This window comes from Mirounga leonina, unplaced genomic scaffold (assembly GCF_011800145.1).
Source record: "Mirounga leonina isolate KUSES-001 unplaced genomic scaffold, KU_Mleo_1.0 Mir_128, whole genome shotgun sequence".
Classification (NCBI taxonomy): Eukaryota; Metazoa; Chordata; class Mammalia; order Carnivora; family Phocidae; genus Mirounga; species Mirounga leonina.
Genome location: NW_023270320.1, coordinates 24,933,479 through 24,955,196, shown reverse-complemented (window position 1 = coordinate 24,955,196; position 21,718 = coordinate 24,933,479). Strand labels below are relative to the sequence as shown.

The 21,718-nt window shown below is 36.1% G+C and overlaps 1 protein-coding gene across 9 annotated transcripts in view; it reads right to left on the bottom strand.

Moving 5' to 3' along the window:
- The window catches only part of SORBS2 (sorbin and SH3 domain containing 2), a 181,099-nt gene that overhangs the window by 85,476 nt on the left and 73,905 nt on the right, over window positions 1-21,718 (bottom strand). For 5 of the 9 annotated variants that reach the window (XM_035004218.1, XM_035004227.1, XM_035004223.1 and 2 more), the window contains exon 1: window positions 4,950-6,787. In XM_035004218.1, the coding sequence (XP_034860109.1) occupies window positions 4,950-5,136 (187 nt within the window). In that variant the 5' untranslated portion in view covers window positions 5,137-6,787. Of the gene's footprint in view, window positions 1-4,949; window positions 6,788-10,562; window positions 11,617-21,718 lie in introns of those variants that run through there. The other 4 variants (XM_035004220.1, XM_035004224.1, XM_035004221.1 and 1 more) reach the window with 2 other exon arrangements.

Below are 21,718 nucleotides of genomic sequence, written 5' to 3'. Positions count from 1 at the left end.
CTGTCTTGCAGTAAGCTGTGGAAAATGAGTTTCAGTATTAAGAAATTGCTTTTATAATGCAGTTGGAAAGTGGCTCAATGACGTATTTACTGTCGGTTTTATTCAAATTATACATTCAAGAATCTTCTGTAACTTATGCACACTTGAGGCGATTGGTTTGTATTGCTTGGTTCTTTTATACCACATGGTCAACTTCACATAGAATCATAAAGCCTGAACTTTAGAAAGGACTTTGGGGGTCATCCAGCCTGATCTTCTATCTAATCCTAGACTCCCCCCACAGGGTCCCTGAGACCATTCTTAAACTGCTGTATTTCAGTGCCTAATAGAACATGAATGTTACATGTAAAAGGGACTCTTCATTTTCTTTCTAATGTTTATGGGATATTTTGAAATCTAAACACATGAATTTGGAGTGATAAAAATGAGTTGAGAAATGAGAGTTTGACTTTTAGATAAAATATTTGATATTCTTTTCAAATCAAAGGAAGAAAAAGAAATGTGAATTAGCACAGAGTACGTTACCATGTCTCCAGCTCAGGTGAGTTAGAGAACACTAACAAATCTTTATCCTTTATGATAATAGCTAATATAGTGTGGAATTTATCTCTAATGAATTCAAAATCAGAGTAATAAAATAGGTACCGCAAGTAAAAATAGCTTTCAAGAGTTCTATGTGGAATGCTTACTAGACTCTATTTCTAGGATTTAATGGAAGCAAAAGTGATTGAAATTCACTATCACTTAAATAATAATGAGGACTCTATAAAGAAAATAAACAGGGTAGCAGTACAGAGCAATCATTAGAATTCTGCTTTGGGGCACTCAGGGAGAGAGATGTCATGACCACCCGCATGTCACATACTGTTTGTGGACAAGGAACACGTTTTGGGACTTGAGGGAATGGCAGTGAAAAGGGAAGCAGCATGACTAATTATTATTTATATTATAATTATTTGCTTAAGAATAGGGATTTTATTTCACTCTTAGTTTGATAAAACTGAGCTCATAAAGAAGGGTGTGTGGGTATATGCCGGGGGTGGAGGTGGCGTAGACATGGTGTAGAGGAGGAAGGTATATTGACTGAGCAGATTTGAAGGACACTTGAAATAAACTCCCTTTAACTGATAGTTTATTCTTCTTACCGGTGACCACACTGGAGATTATGAAACCCACAGTGGGATAAACATTAAGTGTGAGACTCAGAGGACAGTCACTTTGGGCTCCACCAGCGGCTTCTCTCTCCCCCTGTACTGGGCCCAAGGATTTCCAAATGAAACTGTACCTCTGCTACAGGAAATATGGGATATTAATGATGGTGAGCTTTTTAAAACTATACTCAAATTAAAAAAAAAATAAGGATGAACTCTACTGAGCCCTGCTTAACATGGTAGACACACGTGTGTAGAATTATGAGCAAGGAGAAGGGAGAAAAACGGCCATGGATTAAAACTTCAGGATGAACCCATATTTTAATGAGTCTTAAGTTAATGATTAAAATCTACTGTTAAGTGGGTGGTCTCTTAAGGATACTCAAGTGTACAACGTTTGTTTCTTTAACATAAAACCAGTTATAGATATTTAATACATCCAGTCCTGATTTGCTATTTTATTATAATCCTTCAGAGGCACTGAAAGATAAATACTATCCCACATGACTACTATTAACCATAGACTGCTTTTATTTAATTTCTGCGAAGAACGCTTAGGAAGGGAAGACAAGTGTGATTTGGAGCAGGTAACAGAAAGCATCCTGGAACCATGGCAAGTAAAGAGAATATCGGTTAAAAAAAAAAAAAAGTCTAGCATGTAAATGATTTGGCAGAGTCATGGCAAAAATGGTTTTGTCCAGTAGCTTGTTCACTTCTGAAAATTCTAAGGATCAGAGCCTTTAATTCCTGGCATTCTTTAGTTGATGGTCATTGCTTCCCTGAAAATTTAAGAATGAGTAAATGGGACAAATTTATCATTCCCTGGCTATTTTGCATGTGAATATAAATAGGGTCTGTGAGAATTAAGAACTATCAGCACTCTTCACTGGTACAATGAACATCCCCCTTCCAGGCAAAAGGTGGTGGACACCTGTCACAGAAGTTGTCAAGGCATTCCTGGCTCAGGTTGGAGATTGGGCTGGATGCCCTCAAAGGTCCTTTCCGATTTTATGATTCCAACATCACAGTTTTTATGTAGCTGTGTTTGTGGTAACTGTTACATCATAATCTTTACTCTGAGGTTTTATTTAAATTCCTCTTAACTGGTATGCTATATTAGACATTATAAACTATACTTTTCTTGAAAATTATGATGATTTTAATTCTTATAGCTCCTTTCTTTAGAGAGCTCAAATGCTTTCCAAGAATTAATTAAACATAGTAATTCAAGTCAACTAATTGCATGCCTACTGTATTTCTAAGTACTGTGATAAGATCTTTTATTTCTTTTTTTAATTTACTCTTATTTAATTATGACAAATCCTTCTGAGTCTGGGAAATGATTAAGTTCTCAGAGAGGTAGGAAAATGACAAATGAATTCTTTTTTTTTTTTAAAGAAAGGAAACTTGAGGTATAAACAGATGAGATTTCCCAAGGGTATGTATAAAACACATGGGTGGCGTTGGCCGGACCCAGTCACCAGAGCATACCAGTGTTATCTTAGACTGCCAAGTGCTTTGGTAAAATGAAATGGTCAACATAGTCATTGCTGTGGTTTTAGCTTGGGTTGAAAACATCACGGTGTGCTATGAATTGTTCACTGGACTTTACCTCTAAAGGGTGGACAAAGACACACTGATTTAAGGGACTAATAATTGATGACTAGCAGTTCATACTGACTTTGTGACCTGAGGGAGGATGGAGGGAAGCTGAGAATCCTTTGTGGAGGTGGTCTTTTACTTATAGGCTGTTTTATTTTAATAATCTAATGTAGTAAATATTTACTAATCCCCCTTTGATTCACAAAAAGACACGGTGTCAAATAAGTTCTTGTGAAGGCTACCTCATACAAGAACCTCATTTCTTGTATAATGAAAGAGGCATAAAGAGGCTGATTTCTTTCTTCAAAATGTAATTAAAACTTCCTTGAAAAGGGAATATATCTTACGTGTCTAATTAATACAAAAGAGATCCATTTTTCATGTAACAAAAAACAAAGTTCAGGGGACTCATTCTCTAGAAATCTTAGACCAAGTGATATAAAAGTTTAAATGGTCCAGAGCCATTACATACTTTTACTACTGAAGATTATTTCATTTTCCTAAAGTATTAAATCTTTTGTTATTTTGATTCTGAAGCATTAAAATTTTTCCACTAAGCTGAGTGATATGAAATTGGTATTCTAGTTTTGACTCTCCAGAATGGCAATCTCTATTTCAATCTACTGTTATTTCTTTTGTGGTCACTTTTGTAAATCATAACAATTTGGCATTGTTGAAATCGTGCCACGTTCCCTAGATGGGCCACTCAGATGGTCCACATCTGAATAGCTTGGGACGGAATTTTACTTGGTTGAAATGTCAATGATATTTGTGGTTCGGCATTCCAATTACCTGCTGGCCTTAGAAATTCTATTTATTTAATCTGTTTGTTTGTTTATTTTCTTTTTCCCTTCATTACCATTTCCCTCAGGTATCCACATTTGAGTTTGTCTAACATGTTTCCATGTGCGTACACACACGAACAAACATGTACAAATACGTATGTAGAGATTTTTCTTAACCAAAATGATATTATGCTATATACATAGCAGTGCAGTTTGTGTTTTTTTAAAAATGCACCATATAATGGAACTTGTACATCAAAATCCATTTAAACTTGTACATCAAAATCCATTTGTGAACTGGACGTGGTGGTGGGTAAGGGTGGGAATTCTACGCCTAAAATCGTGTTTTTTTTTTCCTCAACATGGCTGGCTAGTTTAGGATCAAAGTGGCTTTAACCAAGGACATCTTCAGTATTAATTAACTACTAAATTTATGTGTGTAAAAGACACTACTAGGCACAGTGTGAATTAAAATTATTTAAACACTCTCCATCTCTCTCCAACTTCTCCTAAACCCACAAATACTATACATAAAAAACAAGGAACCCTCTACTAACCAACCCACAATCGAACCAACTAACCAACCAGCCAACCAACCAACTAGTCATGAGAGGCTATGGGCCTATTTCAGGGCCTCCAGCCACTGGGGTTGTAGGGTTCACCTTGATCCTTCACAGCAGTAACCCCTCTTGGTGCAGATTGTACCCACAGGCGTAGGTCATAAAGAGACGCACCTCAGTGGATGCCAAAATAGCACACTCCCAAGTACTTTCTACAGATACATACATATAGAATCTGTGGGTATGTGCTAATCTTAACTGGACCAAGATGTTTAAAAAAACTTTACATTAGAAGGATCTTTGCTGATTGGATTAAAGGAAGCTTTAAGGTCTTTTTCAAAACTAATATTTTATCACATTGCTTGTGACCTTTGGCAAAGAAGTGAATTAATAACAATTCACTTTCCTGCAAATCCCTTTTCCTGCCCCCATGTGTACCCACCCGCCCAACAGTTTTTAGGTTAAAAAAGAGCAACTAAAGCCCCTGTTAGTTATCGTAACTAAATATTTTATTAATTTAGTTCATGAGAAAAAAAACTTAAATAGTTAATTAACACTTGCAGTTGTTCCTCAGCACATTTTTGGCAGGTGACTGTTGTTTTTAATTAGTTTTTTTGAATTTTTTTTGTTTTTTTAAATAAGATATCAGTTTCCTTTGGCTTTTTATTTTTAGAACAAAAAAAGCCAGAAGGGATAGGAGCTATCCTTGAGACAAGAAAACTAAGAACTTGTAGGGCATTCGAAAGGTATTTACAGCTACTTTCATCATCCAAACAAGATAACTCTGGAAAGAGAGAAAGGTCAGATTAAGTCATTCGATTGAGACATTCTGTGAGTTGGTGATATTATACCTGCAGCCAATAGGTTTGGAGAACTTTGAACCCTCTTCACAGATGTTAATGTAACAGACATGGTGGCACGTTTGCGAGCATACCCACCGCTATCTGAAAGCAAAAAAATGACACAGCAGAAGCCACAGCAAAGGAGAAAAGCACATGCAGTATCATGCACTCTAAGTGGAATGTGCCAGACATCCATGAGGAGGATGAGCAGTCAGGGTTAGTAACCATGGAATATATCTGAAAATTTCACACCCGCCCCAAGCCAAAACAAAGAGAACAGAACAAAAAGAACCTGGGGTCTGTCTTAGAAATAGATGCCAGTACTTTAGTAAAAACACAGATTTTATACTTAAGATTTTATGGGTTTTCTTTAATGAAAACACAAATATAGAACTCAACTTTGTTTATACCATTTAAATTCAATTCATATTAAATTTATAAGCAGTGTGAGTAGCTTTTAAGGTTAGGGACAACCTGTCTTGACTCAATATTGAGAGCTATGGTATGACTTATTTTGTATCCATCATTTAGGTGTTGCTGTATTTTAACTATTTATGATTCCTAAAGGTAGCTGGACTCACTTCTTGAAGTAAAAGTTGTTAACTGATACAGGCATGGTATATTTGATGTTTAGGGTTCATAAAGAAACACGTATTATTACAGAAATTCTCTGTCTTCGCGTAGTTATTATTGTTATGGAAATAATTGGCTTATTTGGAATCAAAGGCAATATTGATATATACAGTATTGAAATGACCAGTGTTTAAAAAATTACATTGTTTTTATGCTATTGAACAATATGTATATGAAGATCTATACGCTTTTACTTTAAGCAAATCGCAATGTGAGATAAAGCAAGTGAAAAGGCATCAGCTATTTTAATGTGATATGAGAATTTAGACTTCTAAAATTAGAAGGTTCATGTGCTATTTACGAACAGATTCCAATTTCATTCCCACATTCCTTTGTATATGGAATGTGCAATAAATAGTTTTGCTCATTCCCCTGGAAGGAAAACAACTGAAATTGAATTCTTCTTGAAAGTTAGAACAAGAAAAACAAATAAAAAACCACCGATATGATAACATAATCATTATATATTGCCACATGGTATTCTTATTTTTCCCCTTGTTCTTTATTTCTTAAAGTATCCACTTTGTTTATTGGAAGTGAGGGAATTTGAGAGTGCTTGGAACTACAATTTGAATTAATTCCTGGTCAAATCACAAGCAGTAAGCTCAGTAGAACTTAAAATTGGTAGAATGATTCTCATATCAAGATATAATTTCTTAAACCTATGTTTAAAATAACAATTTCCTAATGCAGACAATAGTTAATACAGAAAAATGATTGGAAGTAACAGATGTGAATTCAAATAAATCAAGATCAAACATAGAAAGACACAAATGGTAGAAGCATACAATACTAAAGAGATCTTTAAGAGAGGCACGAATAGGATTTTAGCAAACTGCAAAAAAAAAAAAATGCTACAAGAGGGGGAGTGTTTCAGATAAAATCGAGGTGATGTCAGTGAATATGTGGTCTATAGTAGCCATCAAAGGTCTAAAAGGACTGTGTGGTGAAGGGTGTCGAAAGTGGAAACTGACTTCTAAGAAATTTTATTTTCTAGTTCTCTGAACTCTGAACATCTGAAAACCAGCAGGAATGGGAAAGAAAAATTTCACAATGAGGAGATTCAGAGTCACCGGTTAAACACGTGGTTCCAACACTGTGTGCCGAGGCACCCATCAGGAGGTTCCCAAGGGTTTGGGAGGATATTTAATGTCCTTGAGGAGAATACAGTGATACCTATCAGATCCTGCATGAACTACTAGCCTGAGCCACTTCCCATTTTCAGCGTAATAGATTGAGCTGTCTTCCTTTACGTGATATCGCATCTCTGAAAAGCTGAGTTTTGGTGATCACTGTGGCAAAGAAAATAATTTTGGACCAGTAGAAGAGAGCGGCGAGGTATGCTCAAATTCCATGATCTGAGAAGTTTTGGTGTGTCCAACAGGCACACATATCCTGTTAGTAAGTAACTATGGTTATAAAGAATAAAATAAAATGATTGTTTTTTTTTATTAAAGTATATTATTTTTTTCAAATTGCTTCTCAGTTGGTAGAACATAAGTGCTTATTAAGTTGTCCACACCTACTACTTAAAAAATAGAACTGTTAGGTATTTCTTTTGGCTTGAAACTGAGATATCTTGGCACCGTAAAACAAGAAAGGGTAGGAACCTCTGTGTTAAACAATTTCTGTAGTCTAAGCAGTTCTAAGACCTACATAAAATGAATGGAGAGTCAGTCTTTATTAACAGTTTAGTACAGAGCTCCCCTTGAAAAGTTGAGATGATTGTGAAATTGTTAGAAGAGAAACATCTATTCTATTCTGTTTCTACTTACTTATGTGTTGATAACTGTCTGTTGTTCCTTGAAGGTATTTTTTTAAGATCTCAAAATGAGGATACTGTCTTGCACATGCAAGATCATCCTAAAGAATCCTGATGCTGTTCTCACCTTCACACTCATTCATGGCCTGCAAAGTGGCGTACTTTTGCATCCAGCTGTAGGCCTCCTAGGAGCTGTTTCCAACTGCTGGGAAACACTCATGGGTAAATCACACACTATGCATTATTTGATGCCTTTCTCTCCTTCCTTTCTTTTTTTTTTAGATTTTATTTTATTATGTTATGTTAATCCCCATACATTACATCATTAGTTTTTGCTGTAGTGTTCCATGATTCATTGTTTGTGCATAACACCTAGTGCTCCATGCAGAACGTGCCCTCCCTAATACCCATCACCAGGCTAACCCATCCCCCCACCCCCCTCCCTTCCAGAACCCTCAGTTTGTTTCTCAGAGTCCATAGTCTCTCATGGTTCATCTCCCCCTCTAACTACCCCCCCTTCATTTTTCCCTTCCTACTGTCTTCTTCTTTTTTAACATATAACGTATTATTTGTTTCAGAGGTATAGGTCTGTGATTCATAAGTCTTACACAATTCACAGCGCTCACCTCCTTCCTTTCTTTAATAGCTAAGATTTTCCTTAGAAAATAATGGTCCACAGGTTCTAAGAGTGGAAATATAGCATGTTTTGCATATTTCTATAGATTGTTTAGATACATTTGTATGAAAAATGAATCCCATTTCTTTGGCTCTTTTATAATGTATTCAACTAAAAATGAAAAAGCTAACTTAAAATAATATTTTTTTCAAAAGCTTTAGTGACTGACACATCGACATTGAAATACTAATATATCTTTTTAATGATTGATAGGTAGATAATAAAGACCAATTTTATGTACGGAAATTTAGGAACGAGACTCTACTTCATTTTGTAGATACAGCAACAGTGCTTTCTTCAATTTCCTACAGCAATGTTTATATATATATATATTTTAAGGTGGTTTGTTTTTATAGCAACATTATAGTATTACTTCGGAATTTTATTTTATTTTTTATTTATTTTTTTTTTTTAAGATTTTATTTATTTATTTATTTGAGAGAGAGAGAGAGAGAAACAGCATGAGAGGGGATAGGGTCAGAGGGAGAAGCAGGCTCCCTGCCGAGCGGGGAGCCCGATGCGGGACTCGATCCCAGGACTCCGGGATCATGACCTGAGCCGAAGGCAGTCGCTTAACCAACTGAGCCACCCAGGCGCCCTACTTCGGAATTTTAAACAAAAGTTTCCAGTCACTTCTAATCAACTTGGTATGCATATGTTTGAATATTATATTTTATATGTACATATGTGTATAAAGTCACCCAGATAAGCAAAATAACTATGCAAATTAGCATTCCATATAGAGCTGAGCTCACTCCTTTTAAACGAGAGCATACTTTCGAGAGTTACATTCATGCTGATGGAGCAGTAACTTGGCTCAAGTACCCCAAAGACCTAAGCGAATGTACAAATTTCTCTTTGCCTACTTTGCTTTTAGGACTTGCATTCTATGACAAGGAAGATTAATTATTGAATGCATTGTAATGAATATGGCATATTTAGTATAATCACATATTATCCCTCTGTCATTCACAGCGTTATAATATAAAGGCAAATCAGCACTCCACAAAATGAAGGATACTGGGAAGTTAGCTTCAAGATAAATCTGTGGGAAGATGCCTGAGAACAATCAGTGAATATTAACTTCCTCCTGTGGACATTCTGCTGGAGTGATGTTCACACCATGACTTCTCCTGTTCAGCTGTGTTCTCTCTATTCTTTTCGCTTTCTTCAATCCCTTTGCCTAATAGTATTTCTGCTTTCATTTCCTGCGTCTGCCTGCCACATTTCCAATTGTCCAAATGCCTTTACTTGGTCCATTTCTAGGGTTATCATTTCTCTTGATTTCTAAGCTTTCCTTATATATTTTACTATGTCCAATATCCTCGTCTTGCCTGTTGCTCTCCACATTTATTTATTTATTTTAAAGATTTTATTTATTTATTTGACACAGAGAGAGAGAGCACAAGCAGAGGGAGAGGCAGGTTCCCCGCTGAGGAAGGAGCCCGATGTGGGGCCCGATCCCAGGATCCTGGGATCATGACGTGAGTCGAAGGCAGAAGTTTAACCGACTGAGCCACCCAGACGCCCCTGCTCTCCACATTTCTAACTGCATTTTCGGGGGCCAGCTGACCCACGGTTCTCTGACGTCTCTGCTAAGGGGCAGCCACAGAATCATGGACAAAGACAAGTGACCATGTCTCCACACTTGATCTAGGGATTAGATATATTGGTTCTCACCAATGATTGTTAGTCCTCCCTTGGGGCATTTTGCTAACAACAAGAGACAGCAAAAAGGCAAGCAGCTTGATGTGAGAAAATATCTGGGACTACCCTTTCTACTTTGCCATGGAGTAACTGCCTAAAACAACTTTCCAGACATCACCTGTGGATAGGAAAGAGTATTTTTAGAACACAGGTTACAGAATTTCTGTGAGAGAGTTGTTTTACAGAATTACTTGGTAGAGAATATAACAATTACGGGGGGGAAAGCTGAAAATATAAGTTCAAAGATTTCTACTGTGGAAAAAAATTCATATGTACCTAACGTGTCACAAACACTGTACAGTTAATCTGTATGTAATACAGAGTTCAGAGACCTCAATGTTGTTAAAGCTAGTTGGAGATACTGTTCTCATTCTAAAAATATAATGCTTACCTCTTTATGTGTATCGTGTCTAGATTAATTAAGCTGATCTCCTATGAAGTTTGCCACTCTATCTGCTAACACTGTTAACATAACATGTTTATAGAAAGGGAAATTTTAAGTATTTTCTGCTAGACCTATTTGCCTACGAATTTATCCTATTTTAAGTGAGAAATTTCAAATGTATGCATTAAATGACATGCTATCTTTTCCTAGAGCTTATAGGAGTTAATTTCAAGATACGGTTATAGAAAAGGGAGTAAGAGTAGATAGCAAAACAGAAAATTCTACATTTGATAGCCATAGGATTGGAGCACAAAAAAAAAAAAAAAGAGAGAGAGAGAGAGAAATCAGGTAATGAATTTAGACCACTCAGATCAGCAGAGTACTAAACTTAATGATTTGGGGCCAAGATGATTTTTAAAGACCAAACTAAAGAGTTTAAAACTAACAGAGACAGCATACCTGTATTCATTTTGACCTTGGAGGGTTTGCTATTAAAGTCTTCAGTTTTCCTGTAGAAAAAAAATGATGCATTAATTTGTTCACTGCGTGTGGAACTAAATATCAGGAAAGAGTGTTTTTGTTTTGTTTTTGGTGTACTTGTGCATTAATATCACATTGTCATTGTCTTATTTTAAATCAGGGTTTAATAAGGTGGGCAGAATTTATAATTGTATTCAAGTTAAACTTCAGTCATTATTGGTTCTTGATCATAAACATAAACTTAGGTTTTTGTTTAATGGTGACCATTCACGGATGAAAATCGAGAGGAATTTTGTGAAAAATTAAATTTCTTTTACATTTATACTGACAGCTTTTGTTTTCTAACCCTGAAGGGGTCACCTGGTTGGTAAGTGTCCTCTTTTGGAAGGTACCCTGGTACTTTGAAGTCATTACCTTATATTATTCAATTTATTACATCATTTAATTTATTTTATTTGAGATCATAACCTTACAGTATTCAATATATTACTAGGTCAATGTATTGAACATATATTTTGAACAAACAGTCAAGGAAGAGGAGATTCACCTATTTTTTTCTTGAGACACAGGAAATAAATAGTTACTACAAAACCGATTTCTGTTTCAGCATTAGATACTGTGTTTTTTCCCAATGAAGTGTTTGATGTATAACAATTGAGATTAATTCATTAGAAATGGTTGGTGGAATGTTGCTTGCTGTAGGAAAAAATTTAAGATATTGTGTATTATTTTCTGATATGTGAGATGACTTAGTTTTTTCCCTGGCATATTGTCTTAGCCCATTTTTAGAGTTTCTCACTTATCCACACACTGAGACCAAAGGGGAAGGACATGCTGTCATAGGAAGAAGCAATTCTTTTAAGATTGAAAGCTCTGAAAGAAATGTTTAACCCCAGCCATTCTGCCTTTGCTCTTGATTAGGACCCGTGGTTAGATGAACATGAACTTCTCTAGTCCCACACTTTCCATTTCCATGTACATTAGCACTCTAACATCTGATAATTTAAAATATATATATATTTTTTTAATTTAAATTTTTTTAAAGATTTTATTTATTTATTTGACAGAGAGAGACACAGCGAGAGAAGGAACACAAGCAGGGGGAGTGGGAGAGGGAGAAGTAGACTCCCCGCTGAGCAGGGAGCCCGATGCGGGGCTTGATCCCAGGACTCTGGGATCATGACCTGAGCCAAAGGCAGACGCTTAATGACTGAGCCACCCAGGCGCCCCTCAAGTCAGTGTTTTACTTGGTAAACATGTCTGAGACCATGCATCTCTGGCTGCTAAGCACCATGGTGGACAGGGCAAAAAGGTAACAGCTTTATTTTGAGCAGGGGGCAAAGACAAGGCAGCACTTTACAGCTACATTGTAACTAGATCCTGCATTGATAATTTAAAATATTTATACATTATGATTAAGTGGGGATAAGGTTGAAATGAAAAAAATTTGTCATGATCTGCCAAGAAGGACTTTTGATAAATATATTTCTCTTCAGTCTCTAGAAAAAGCACCAAATGAGCTCCCTGACTTTCTTATCTTTGCCAGGGTTCTTGCCCTCTCTTCCTTTCTGACCATTTCTCCTGTCCTCATGTTGTTGGCTTTATTCATTATCCATCGTTTCCTTTCAATATGGCCATCGAAGTTCACCTCTTATAGAAAGCCTGGTCTTGCTCATCACTACTGTGACATTATAATGATAAAATGTGAACACCCGCTAAGTACAACAATACCTATCTTCTCTCCCAGGGTCTGTGAGAAATGGCAAAATATAATAGCATGGGAAAAAAAAAAAACCTCTAAAATGACAGGAGACATAATTATGAACCAAAAGGAAAAGGATTTATCTTTAATGACTAGATTAAATTCCTAATACCTTGGTATTCAATCAATACTAAAGCAGCGAAGATAGAGAATGGATAAAATCACAGTAATGATAGTCACTCCAATTTATTTTTTAGAGCTATAAGCTGAAAACAATACAGATGATAGCCTTGTTATGTAGTATTTTTGTGTCACCTGATTCTGTTGAGTGTCACATTCTTGCCTAAAGCTGCCATCTCTAATACTGAGTTACTAAATGTTATGGTGAATTTTACAGTAAAATTTCACAGGCCAATTGACTTTCCTTTTTTTTTTTCTTTTTAAAGATTTTATTTACTTGTCAGAGAGAGAGAGAGCACAAGCAGGGGGAGCGACAGGGAGAGGGAGAAGCAGGCTCCCCGCTGAGCAAGGAGCCTGATGCGGGACTCAATCCCAGGATCCTAGAATCATGAGCCAAAGGCAGAAGCTTAACCAACTGAGCCACCCAGGCATCCCAAAGGCCAACTGACTTTCAAGACTGAACGAGGGAAACTTTATTAGGATGAATTTTATCTCTGATTTTTCAGTGCATACAAGTAAGAGGCACATGCTTCACCCCTCCCCCGAATACACAGAAAAATGTGGCAGCTTGTAGAGGAACTCTACTTGGTAGGCTTCACATGGCCTGTATTGAAGATGCCAGTGAAGTCAGGGAAGAAGGCCGTGGTCAGTCCAGGAGCCTTGAGAAAGCTCCATCAAACATATTTATTTTAATCTCTCGGTAGCAAAACTCTTAATATGTTAACCTTAAATGGGTAAAGTAAATGGAAAGGAAAAACCTCAGGGGATGTCTGTGACCAAGTCTGAGGCAACTGCTAAAACAAGAAGGAATAAACAGTCTCCAGAAAATGAGGACTGGAAGAACATTTCCCAAATTCTACGTTAGCACTCCTTTTCAGAACGCGGTTTGTTTAAAACTGTCCTAAGTTTTAAAGCTGAATGACAAAGATCGTGTTTGCCTTGGAACAATATGGATTGTTAAAGAAAACATCAGACAGAAGGAAGGTCAACAACGCTCGCTCGGAATACAGAACCTGCCAATACAAAATCGTAATGTTTTTATGTAGAGAACTAATCGTCAGCATTTGTTGTTTGAATTCAAATGCTGATATTTACAAAACATCTGCCACTCAAAAAGAAAAATAAAATTAACAGGAACAAAGAAAGGCGCCACAGATCCTTGAGATTTTCATTTTTAAAGTGATGTATCCTGTTACTAATAAATGTAATTTGTGAGGTTTTTAAGCTTCTCATTGTTTTAGATGTCATAATGTGAAATGACTAACTTCCTAATCAGGCAAGACATTTTCCAAGTTGTTAAAAGAAGAGCCAGGGTGATTGAGCTTTCAAGAAGAACCTGAAATAAAGGCTTCTTGGATGACTAATAAAAATGCACGATTCTATTTCCATTATTTGTACTAAAGCCGTTAATAAATCCACAACTGAGAACTCTCTTTAGACAGTTTAAACTAAAACGAATCTAATCTCTTTTGTTCTGTTCTGGAAAAGTGTCTTAGATTGTACTTACAGAACAAGCATAGATTATTCAGGAAAGCATCGAATTCCTAGAGTGTTTGCATGCTACTAGAAGAGAGAGTATTTCAAGCATTCTCCTAAATTGGATGGAACAAGGGCCAAGACAATGAAAACCAATGATAAAATACAGACCACTTTGAACCTCAGCAAATAATCCACAGAGCAAAGAACTCTCTGTGCATTGGTGTCAAAATGATTTTCCACAGGTGGTGTGGAGCTGTATTTACTTAAGTTCAGTTCTTGCCAAGTCTTATGTAAAAAGCAACTTTATATATATACTAATTTGTATATAGCGATCTATTTGTTTTTGTATAAGTCAGAACAGCTTTCATTTCCAATATGCATATGGCAATAGATTGGGTTTGTTGTTCATGCATGGGTAACAATGTGACTTTGTGTCTGTAGCCTTTTAATTCCGCTTGCATTTCTTTCGATTATCTGACATCCATTTTTTTCTTATGGATCAGAACAGTCTTTATACCCAACAGGCATATGACAATAGACTGGGTAATTTAACTTTTGAATGAGGGTCCTAAGAAGATGTTTGATTGTTCATGCATAGGCACTAACATGATTTTGTGCTCATAATCTTATAATTCTGCTTGAGTTCTTTTGTTTATCAGACATCCCATTCTGAAGAGAAGCAGAGGCAAAATCCTTTTCTCAGGTTTGGCCAAGAATTCTGTATAAATCATTTTATTTTTGTAGACTCAAATTCAAGCACCAAGACCATCTATAAAACTATAGGACGATGTTTTAGCTCAGCTAATGTGAGAAGGTGCCCAAAAGATTTTCCATAGAAAAATTTTAATCCAATAATTGCTAGGGTTATTTTGAAATTGATCTATTCATAGCTCATATATTATTTAGAAGAAAGGAAACACAGTCTAAGTGGTAGGAAAATATTGAAGGGTGTTAGATTTTTTAGAGACACAGTTTAGACACAAGAATAAAAATGATGCATGTTGAGGCTATGCACCAGATTTTAACCTGAATTTACTTTGGAATGGATCATGTGTACCATTCTTTCTGGATAAACTACTGAGTGGCCAATGCGTGTCTCTCTCTCTCCCTGACAGTGGTAGGATTAGAAGTATTCTTGGGTGCCAAATTGTTTTACTTTTCAGTTACAATCAAATGACTTATTTTTAGGTTGATTACATTTATCTTTTCTGTCAACAGGCTGTTTTAAAATTTTCACAGGAAATACCCCAAGTAGATGATTTTGTCCTTTATAGTCCCTGAATTTAGGAACGTAAGAATTCACCCCAACCACTTTTCTGAATGGTTTCTCTGAATCGATGACAACTGGTAGATGACACTGACTCAGAAACTCCTCAGACGCCTCTGAGTGGGTGGTCCATGTCCTCATAGTTAATAGTGAGGGCATGATTGTCCATGCTCAGCATTCATGTAAGAACTCAAAATTCTTCCCAACATTCCTGAACTAACAGTGCCTGGGTCTTTATTATTCAGGAGCCAAATTACCCATAGCATTTATACATGATTGCTGGCATCAGAATACATTCAATATCATTTCTAGGAATAAAGACAGATCATCACCATGAATAGTGAAGAACAAAGAACTTGAGGCCATTATTTTTATAAGAATATATAATTTTTTTTTACCAAATTTAACCAAAACATTCTTTTAAACCAATTTTCCTGATACCCGAAAAAACTTCCTGAGGAACAATAGCATGTTTAACATGGAAATTAACAATTTTCCTTTCGAGAATTTACAAAGCAAGCTGGTCAAAATACTTAACAGATTTTTCTTAAACACCATACTGGTTAGGGTGCCTGGATGGTTCAGTGGCTTGAGCGTCTGCCTTCTGCTCAGGTCATGATCTTAGGGTCTTGGGATCCAGCCTCACATTGGGCTCCCTGCTCAGCGGGGAGTCTGTTTCTCCCTTCCCCCCCTGCTCTTCCGCTTGTCTTCTCTCTCTCTCTCATTCTCCTCTCCCTCTCAAATAAATACATGAAATCTTAAAAAAAAAAAAAAAAGACCATATTGGTTAGAAGAAGTCAATCACCTGGTAAATAATTTTCTTTCTGAAGCTATTCCAAAGCCTCAAAGTCTGTCACTCACTCTCTTACCTAATTATAAATAACTTCTTTTCACATTAAATGATCATGTGATTGAATATTATTCTAATATCCTACTTTCATGGTATCTTTAACTTTTATATTGAGAATGATTATAGGATACATCTAAATACTTATAGATGCATCATTTTTTTTTTTTATCTAAAACAAAGTCATTTGTTCAAAAGTACTAGAAAAATTCCACTGGCTTCTATTGTGCAAAATAAAAGCCAAATGGGTTCCTAATGAAAAAAAAAAAAAAAAAAGCAGATTCCTAATGGGGATCTGATGAGTCAGGCACATTATCAAAGAAACAGGTGAAGAATTAATAGAATATAGGAACACATGTTCCAGGTGAACTGAATAGTGTTGGAAAGAAAGGTCATGGAGTAAGGCAGGCCTGGATTCAAAATCCAATTCTGCCTATTCCCAGTCATCTAAATGATTTATACCAATGTCATTATCATCTCCTTCAACAGTAGCAACGCAGCAAGATCAAACCTATTCCCTTCCCTCCTGCAGCAAATCACCCCCAGTCAAATTAGCATCATTCTTATTCACCAATATTTCAAATAGTTTGAGGCATACCTTTTGTCTTTGACTGAGTCTTAAGAAAATAATCTAGACTTCCCTGAAAATACCTAGGACATTATTTTATTGCTTTAAATTGAAGTGAGCATCTATGGTTTATTAGATTGATTTGTGTGGATTTTCCCATCTCCTAATTATCCCATCCCCAATTTAGCAACATATGGGAATTGAAAAGGAATTCTTTCTAGGCAACTTTTCTTTCTTCCTTAAACAGAGCCTTTTTTTAACTGAGATTTTCTTTTTCCCACCTTGTAGTCAACAAGAGGCGATAGATCTAAGAAATAGTTGAATCAAACACTTGTCTTCTAGCCCAGCTAAGTTGCTAGTGAACCTAAGGGAAAGTAACACTTAAAGGGTGTGACAATTAGCTTCTTATAAATCCGTTGCTATTACCTTTGACAGCGTAGAGCCCAAAGGTGACAGTCGGAGGAAAGAGATGTCTATAAAATGTCACACAAAGAATTGTGTGACAAATTGCTGTGATAACATCCCAATGATAGCCATTTCTGTTTAGTTTCCTAAGTGAAAGTATCTCCCCTTCTTTCCACCATCGTACAGAGTACCATAAATTTATATTTTGAGCAACAAATCTTTGATCTTTTAAAAGAATCATTTACTTTTCTAATTTGGAAGAAGTAAACCTGCCTCAGTTTGTGCATAATGTGATATTATATATAGAAAACCCTAAAAATTCCACCAAATGTTAGAATTAATAAACAAATTCAGTAAAATTTCAGGTTCCAAAATCAATATGCAGAAATGAGTGTATTTCCATACACTAATAATGGAACATCAGAAAGAGAAATTAAAAAAACAATCCCATTTATAATTGCATCAAAAAGAAAAAAATATCTAGAGGGGTGCTTGGCTAGCTGTCAGTTGACCATCCAACTCTTGATTTCAGCTCAGGTCATGATCTCAGGGTTGTGAGACTGAGACCCGAGATGGGCTCCACGCTTAGCGTGGAGTCTGCTTGAGATTCTGTCTCTCCTTCTGCCCCCACCCCTGCTCATGTGCACATGCGCACACATGTTCTTTCTCTCTCTCTAAAATAAATAAATAAATAAATAAATAAATAAATAAATAAATAAATAAATATAAAATCTTCGGGGCATCTGGGTGGTGCAGTCAGTTAAGTGTCCATCTCTTGGTGTCAGCTCTGGTCGTGATCTCACGGTCATGAGATCGAGCCTCTCTTTCCCTTTCCCCGGCCCTCCCTCTCATGCTCTCTTTCTAAAATAAATAAATTAATTAAAAAAAAAAAGAAAGGGAAGAAAAATACCTGGGAATAAATTTAACCAAGGATGTGAAAAATCTGTACCCTGAAGTCTATCAGACATTGATTGATTAAAGAAATGGAAGAAGATCCCCAAAAGTGAAAGATATACCATGCTTATGGATTGGAAGAATTAATATTGTTAAAATGTTCATACTACCTAAGACAATCTACAGATTCAATGCAATCCTTATAAAAATTCAAATTACATGTTTCACAGAAATGGAACAAAAATCCCAAAATTTGTATGGAATCACAAAAGATTCCAAACAGCTAAAACCATCTTGAGAAAGAACAAAGCTGGAGGCATCACATGTCCTGATTTCAAACTATATTACAAAGCTATAATAATCAAAATAGTATGAAAAACAGATCAATGAAAAAGAATAGAGAAGCTAGAAATAAACCCATTCATATGTGGTCAATTAATTTGACAGGGGAGCCAAGAAAATAAATGGGGAAAGGATAATTTCTTCAACAAATGGTTTGGGAAAACTGGACAGCTGTGTGCAAAAGAATGAAATTGGACCCTTATCTTGCACCATACACGAAAATCAATTCAAAATTGATTAAAGACTTGAACATAAGACCTGAAATCATAAAAACCCTAGACAAAAATAGGGGATAAGCTTCTTGACATTGGTCTTGATGATGATTTTTTGGATTTGACAATAAAAACAAGGCAACAAAAGCAAAAATAAACAAGTGAAAGTACATCAAACTAATAAACTTCTGCACAACAAAGGAAACCAAGTAATGGAAAAGGCAGCCTACAGAATGAGGGAAAATATGTGCAAATCATATGTACAAATCATATACCTGATAAGGGATTAATATCTGAAATATGTAAAGAACTCACACAACTCAATTGCAAAACAAAGACCCCCAAACCAAAAAAGCAACAAAGAAACTTTGATTAAAAATTGGGCAGAGGAACTGACTAGACATTTTTCTGAAGAAGACAGACAAATGGCCAACAGGTACATGAAGAGGTTCTCGATATCACTAATCATCAGGAAAATGCAAATCAAAACCTAGACATATCATCTCATGCTTATTGCAATGGTTATTATCAACAAGACAAGAGATAAAAAGGGCCAGTGAGAATGTGGAGAAAAGGGTGCCCTCAGGCACTGTTGGTGAGAATGAATTGGTGCAACCACTATGGAAAACAGTATGGAGGTTCCTCAAAAAATTAAAAATAGGCCTATCATAAGATCCAGCAATCCCTCTCTGGGTATACATCCAAAGGAAATGAAAATAGGATATTGGAGAGGTATCTGCACTCCCATATTTATTGCAACATTATTCATAATAGCCAAGATATGGAAACAGTCTAAGTGTCCATCAACTGATGAATGGATAAAGAAGATGTGGGATATGTATATATATCTCTATCATATATATAACATATATATAATGGAATATTACTTAGCCATGAGAAAAAAAATCTTGCTGAGACAACATGGATGGACCTTGAGGGCATTATGCTAAGTGGAATAAGTCAGACAGGGAACGACAAATATTGCATGGTATAACATATATGTGGAATCTATAAAAGAAAAAAAAAGTCAAATTCATAGAAACAGAAAGTATAAAAATAGTTTCCAGGGGCTGGAAGATGGGGAGGATAAAGTGAGGTTGGTAAAAGTATACAAACATTCAGTTATAAGATGGATACAATCTGAGGATATTATGTAAAACATGGTGAGTATAATTGATAACACTGTATTGTATACTTGAAATTTGCTAAGAGAGTGGAATTAAATGTTCTCACCAAAAAAAAAAAAAGTGTGTGTGCGTGTGTGTGTGTACGTATGTGAGGTGATAGATATGTTAACTTGATGATGGCAATCCTTTCACAATGTTTAAATATATCAAATTACCATGATGTAAACTTTAAGTATCTTATAATTTTATATGTCAATTATACCTCCAATAAAGTTGAAATGAAAAAAAGCTAACAAACACTTATGTGCCAGTTAAAAGAAATAAAGGAATAGAAGAACTGTTAAAAAATGTTTGAGATTTGCCGAATAAATTTTCCCTTACTTTTAATTTTCAAACCTTTCATTTTATTTTTTTAGATTTTATTTATTTATTTGAGAGAGAGAGAGCATGAGCAGGGGGAAAGGGGCAGAGGGAGAGGGAGAAGCGGATTCCCCCCTGAGCAGGAAGCCTGACGACTCCATCTCATGACCCGGAGGTCATGACCTGAACCAATACCAAGAGTCAGACTCTTAACCAACTGAGCCACCCAGATGCCCCACGTACTTAGAATTTAAATGGATGCAAACCTTAAATGCTGTGGCATGAGAAGATAAGTATCATTTTATGTGTGTTTTATTTTTTAAATCCTTCAGAAAAGGATCTTAGATCACTCTAGTCATTTTTGAGATTAGGCATTTTGGGTTGGGAGAAATGACTGCTCCAAGATCAAATTCATTCAAAAATACCCAAAAGTGGCTTCACTCTCCTGACTGTAAGCAAAGAACAGGCATCTCCCTTTAAGACGTCTTAAAATATCATTTAAGATCAAGATAATTCCACTCAACACATTACAATTAATTACAGGACATTACATAAAGCATAGTGCTTAAGTTCTGAATCATATGTGGCAGGGTTTAAAGGAAAGAATGAAGTATCAGGAAAAGGGGTGGGAGAAGGCTAAACCTGTTGATGAATAAATAAGGGCTATTGACAGAGGACCATATACTACTACTACTACTTCTTCCCTCCTCCTCCTCCTCCTCCTCCTCCTCCTCCTCCTCCTCCTCCTCCTCCTCCTTCTTCTTCTTCTTCTTCTTCTTCTTCTTCTTCTTCTTCAGACAGAGAGAGAACACCTGCATGCAAGCAGGGGGTGGGGTGGGGGGGAGGCAGGCAGAGGGAGCGGGAGAGAATCCTAAGCAGCCCAACACCCCACTGGATCTCACAACCCTGATATCATGACCTGAGCTGAAATCAAGGGTCTGATGCTTAACTAGGTGAGCCACCCAGGCGCCCCTATACTTATTTTTCTAATACTAATATGAAAATAATGGCTATTTATGACAAGGACTCCTTTTGCCCAGCTACTGCAGTAGTCCAAATGGAAAGCTTTATTTAGCTAAAGCCCAGACCAATTGCTATAGATGGTGACATTTTTAGAAAACCTCAGAATTTTAAGTTAATAAGTATGTTTATTCTAACATATTTCCATGGCAATGTTATTTTATGAAGTGACTATAGCTAAATAATCCTGCTTATTGTTAAGAAAGTCATGTTTATCTTCTGACACATGTGCTTCCCGAAATAATGCTTCTATAACTTAGTGATGTCAAAGTATCCCTTGACAGTATTACTGACAGCCCTATTGCAGTATTATTACAAACCTGTGTTTGTATGTGTCTCAGATATCGAAGAGTGAAACTCAACTTGCTCTGTGAACTTTGAAAAAAAAATGGGGGGGGGCGGTAGAAATTTCCTTCAATTTCCTCTTTAAAAACCCATGGAAGAAAATAATGGGCCAATTGGGGAAAATACTGTCTTTGAGGAAATTCTGAATTTATTAAAATTCAAAACTTCTGGTATTTTTGTTGAACAGTGGAGAGTTTATGACCCCATTCATTTGGATCTAATGAAAATGGGTAATAAAGATAGATATCTTCTATTGTTAAAATTATTTACTTCTGATAGAAGAAATGAATTATTATTATTATCATCATCATCATCATTTTCATACCGCTATTTCTTTGGAGTGTAAGAATGGTTTGCGAGGTCTTGGCAAGAAATTTGGCAAAATTC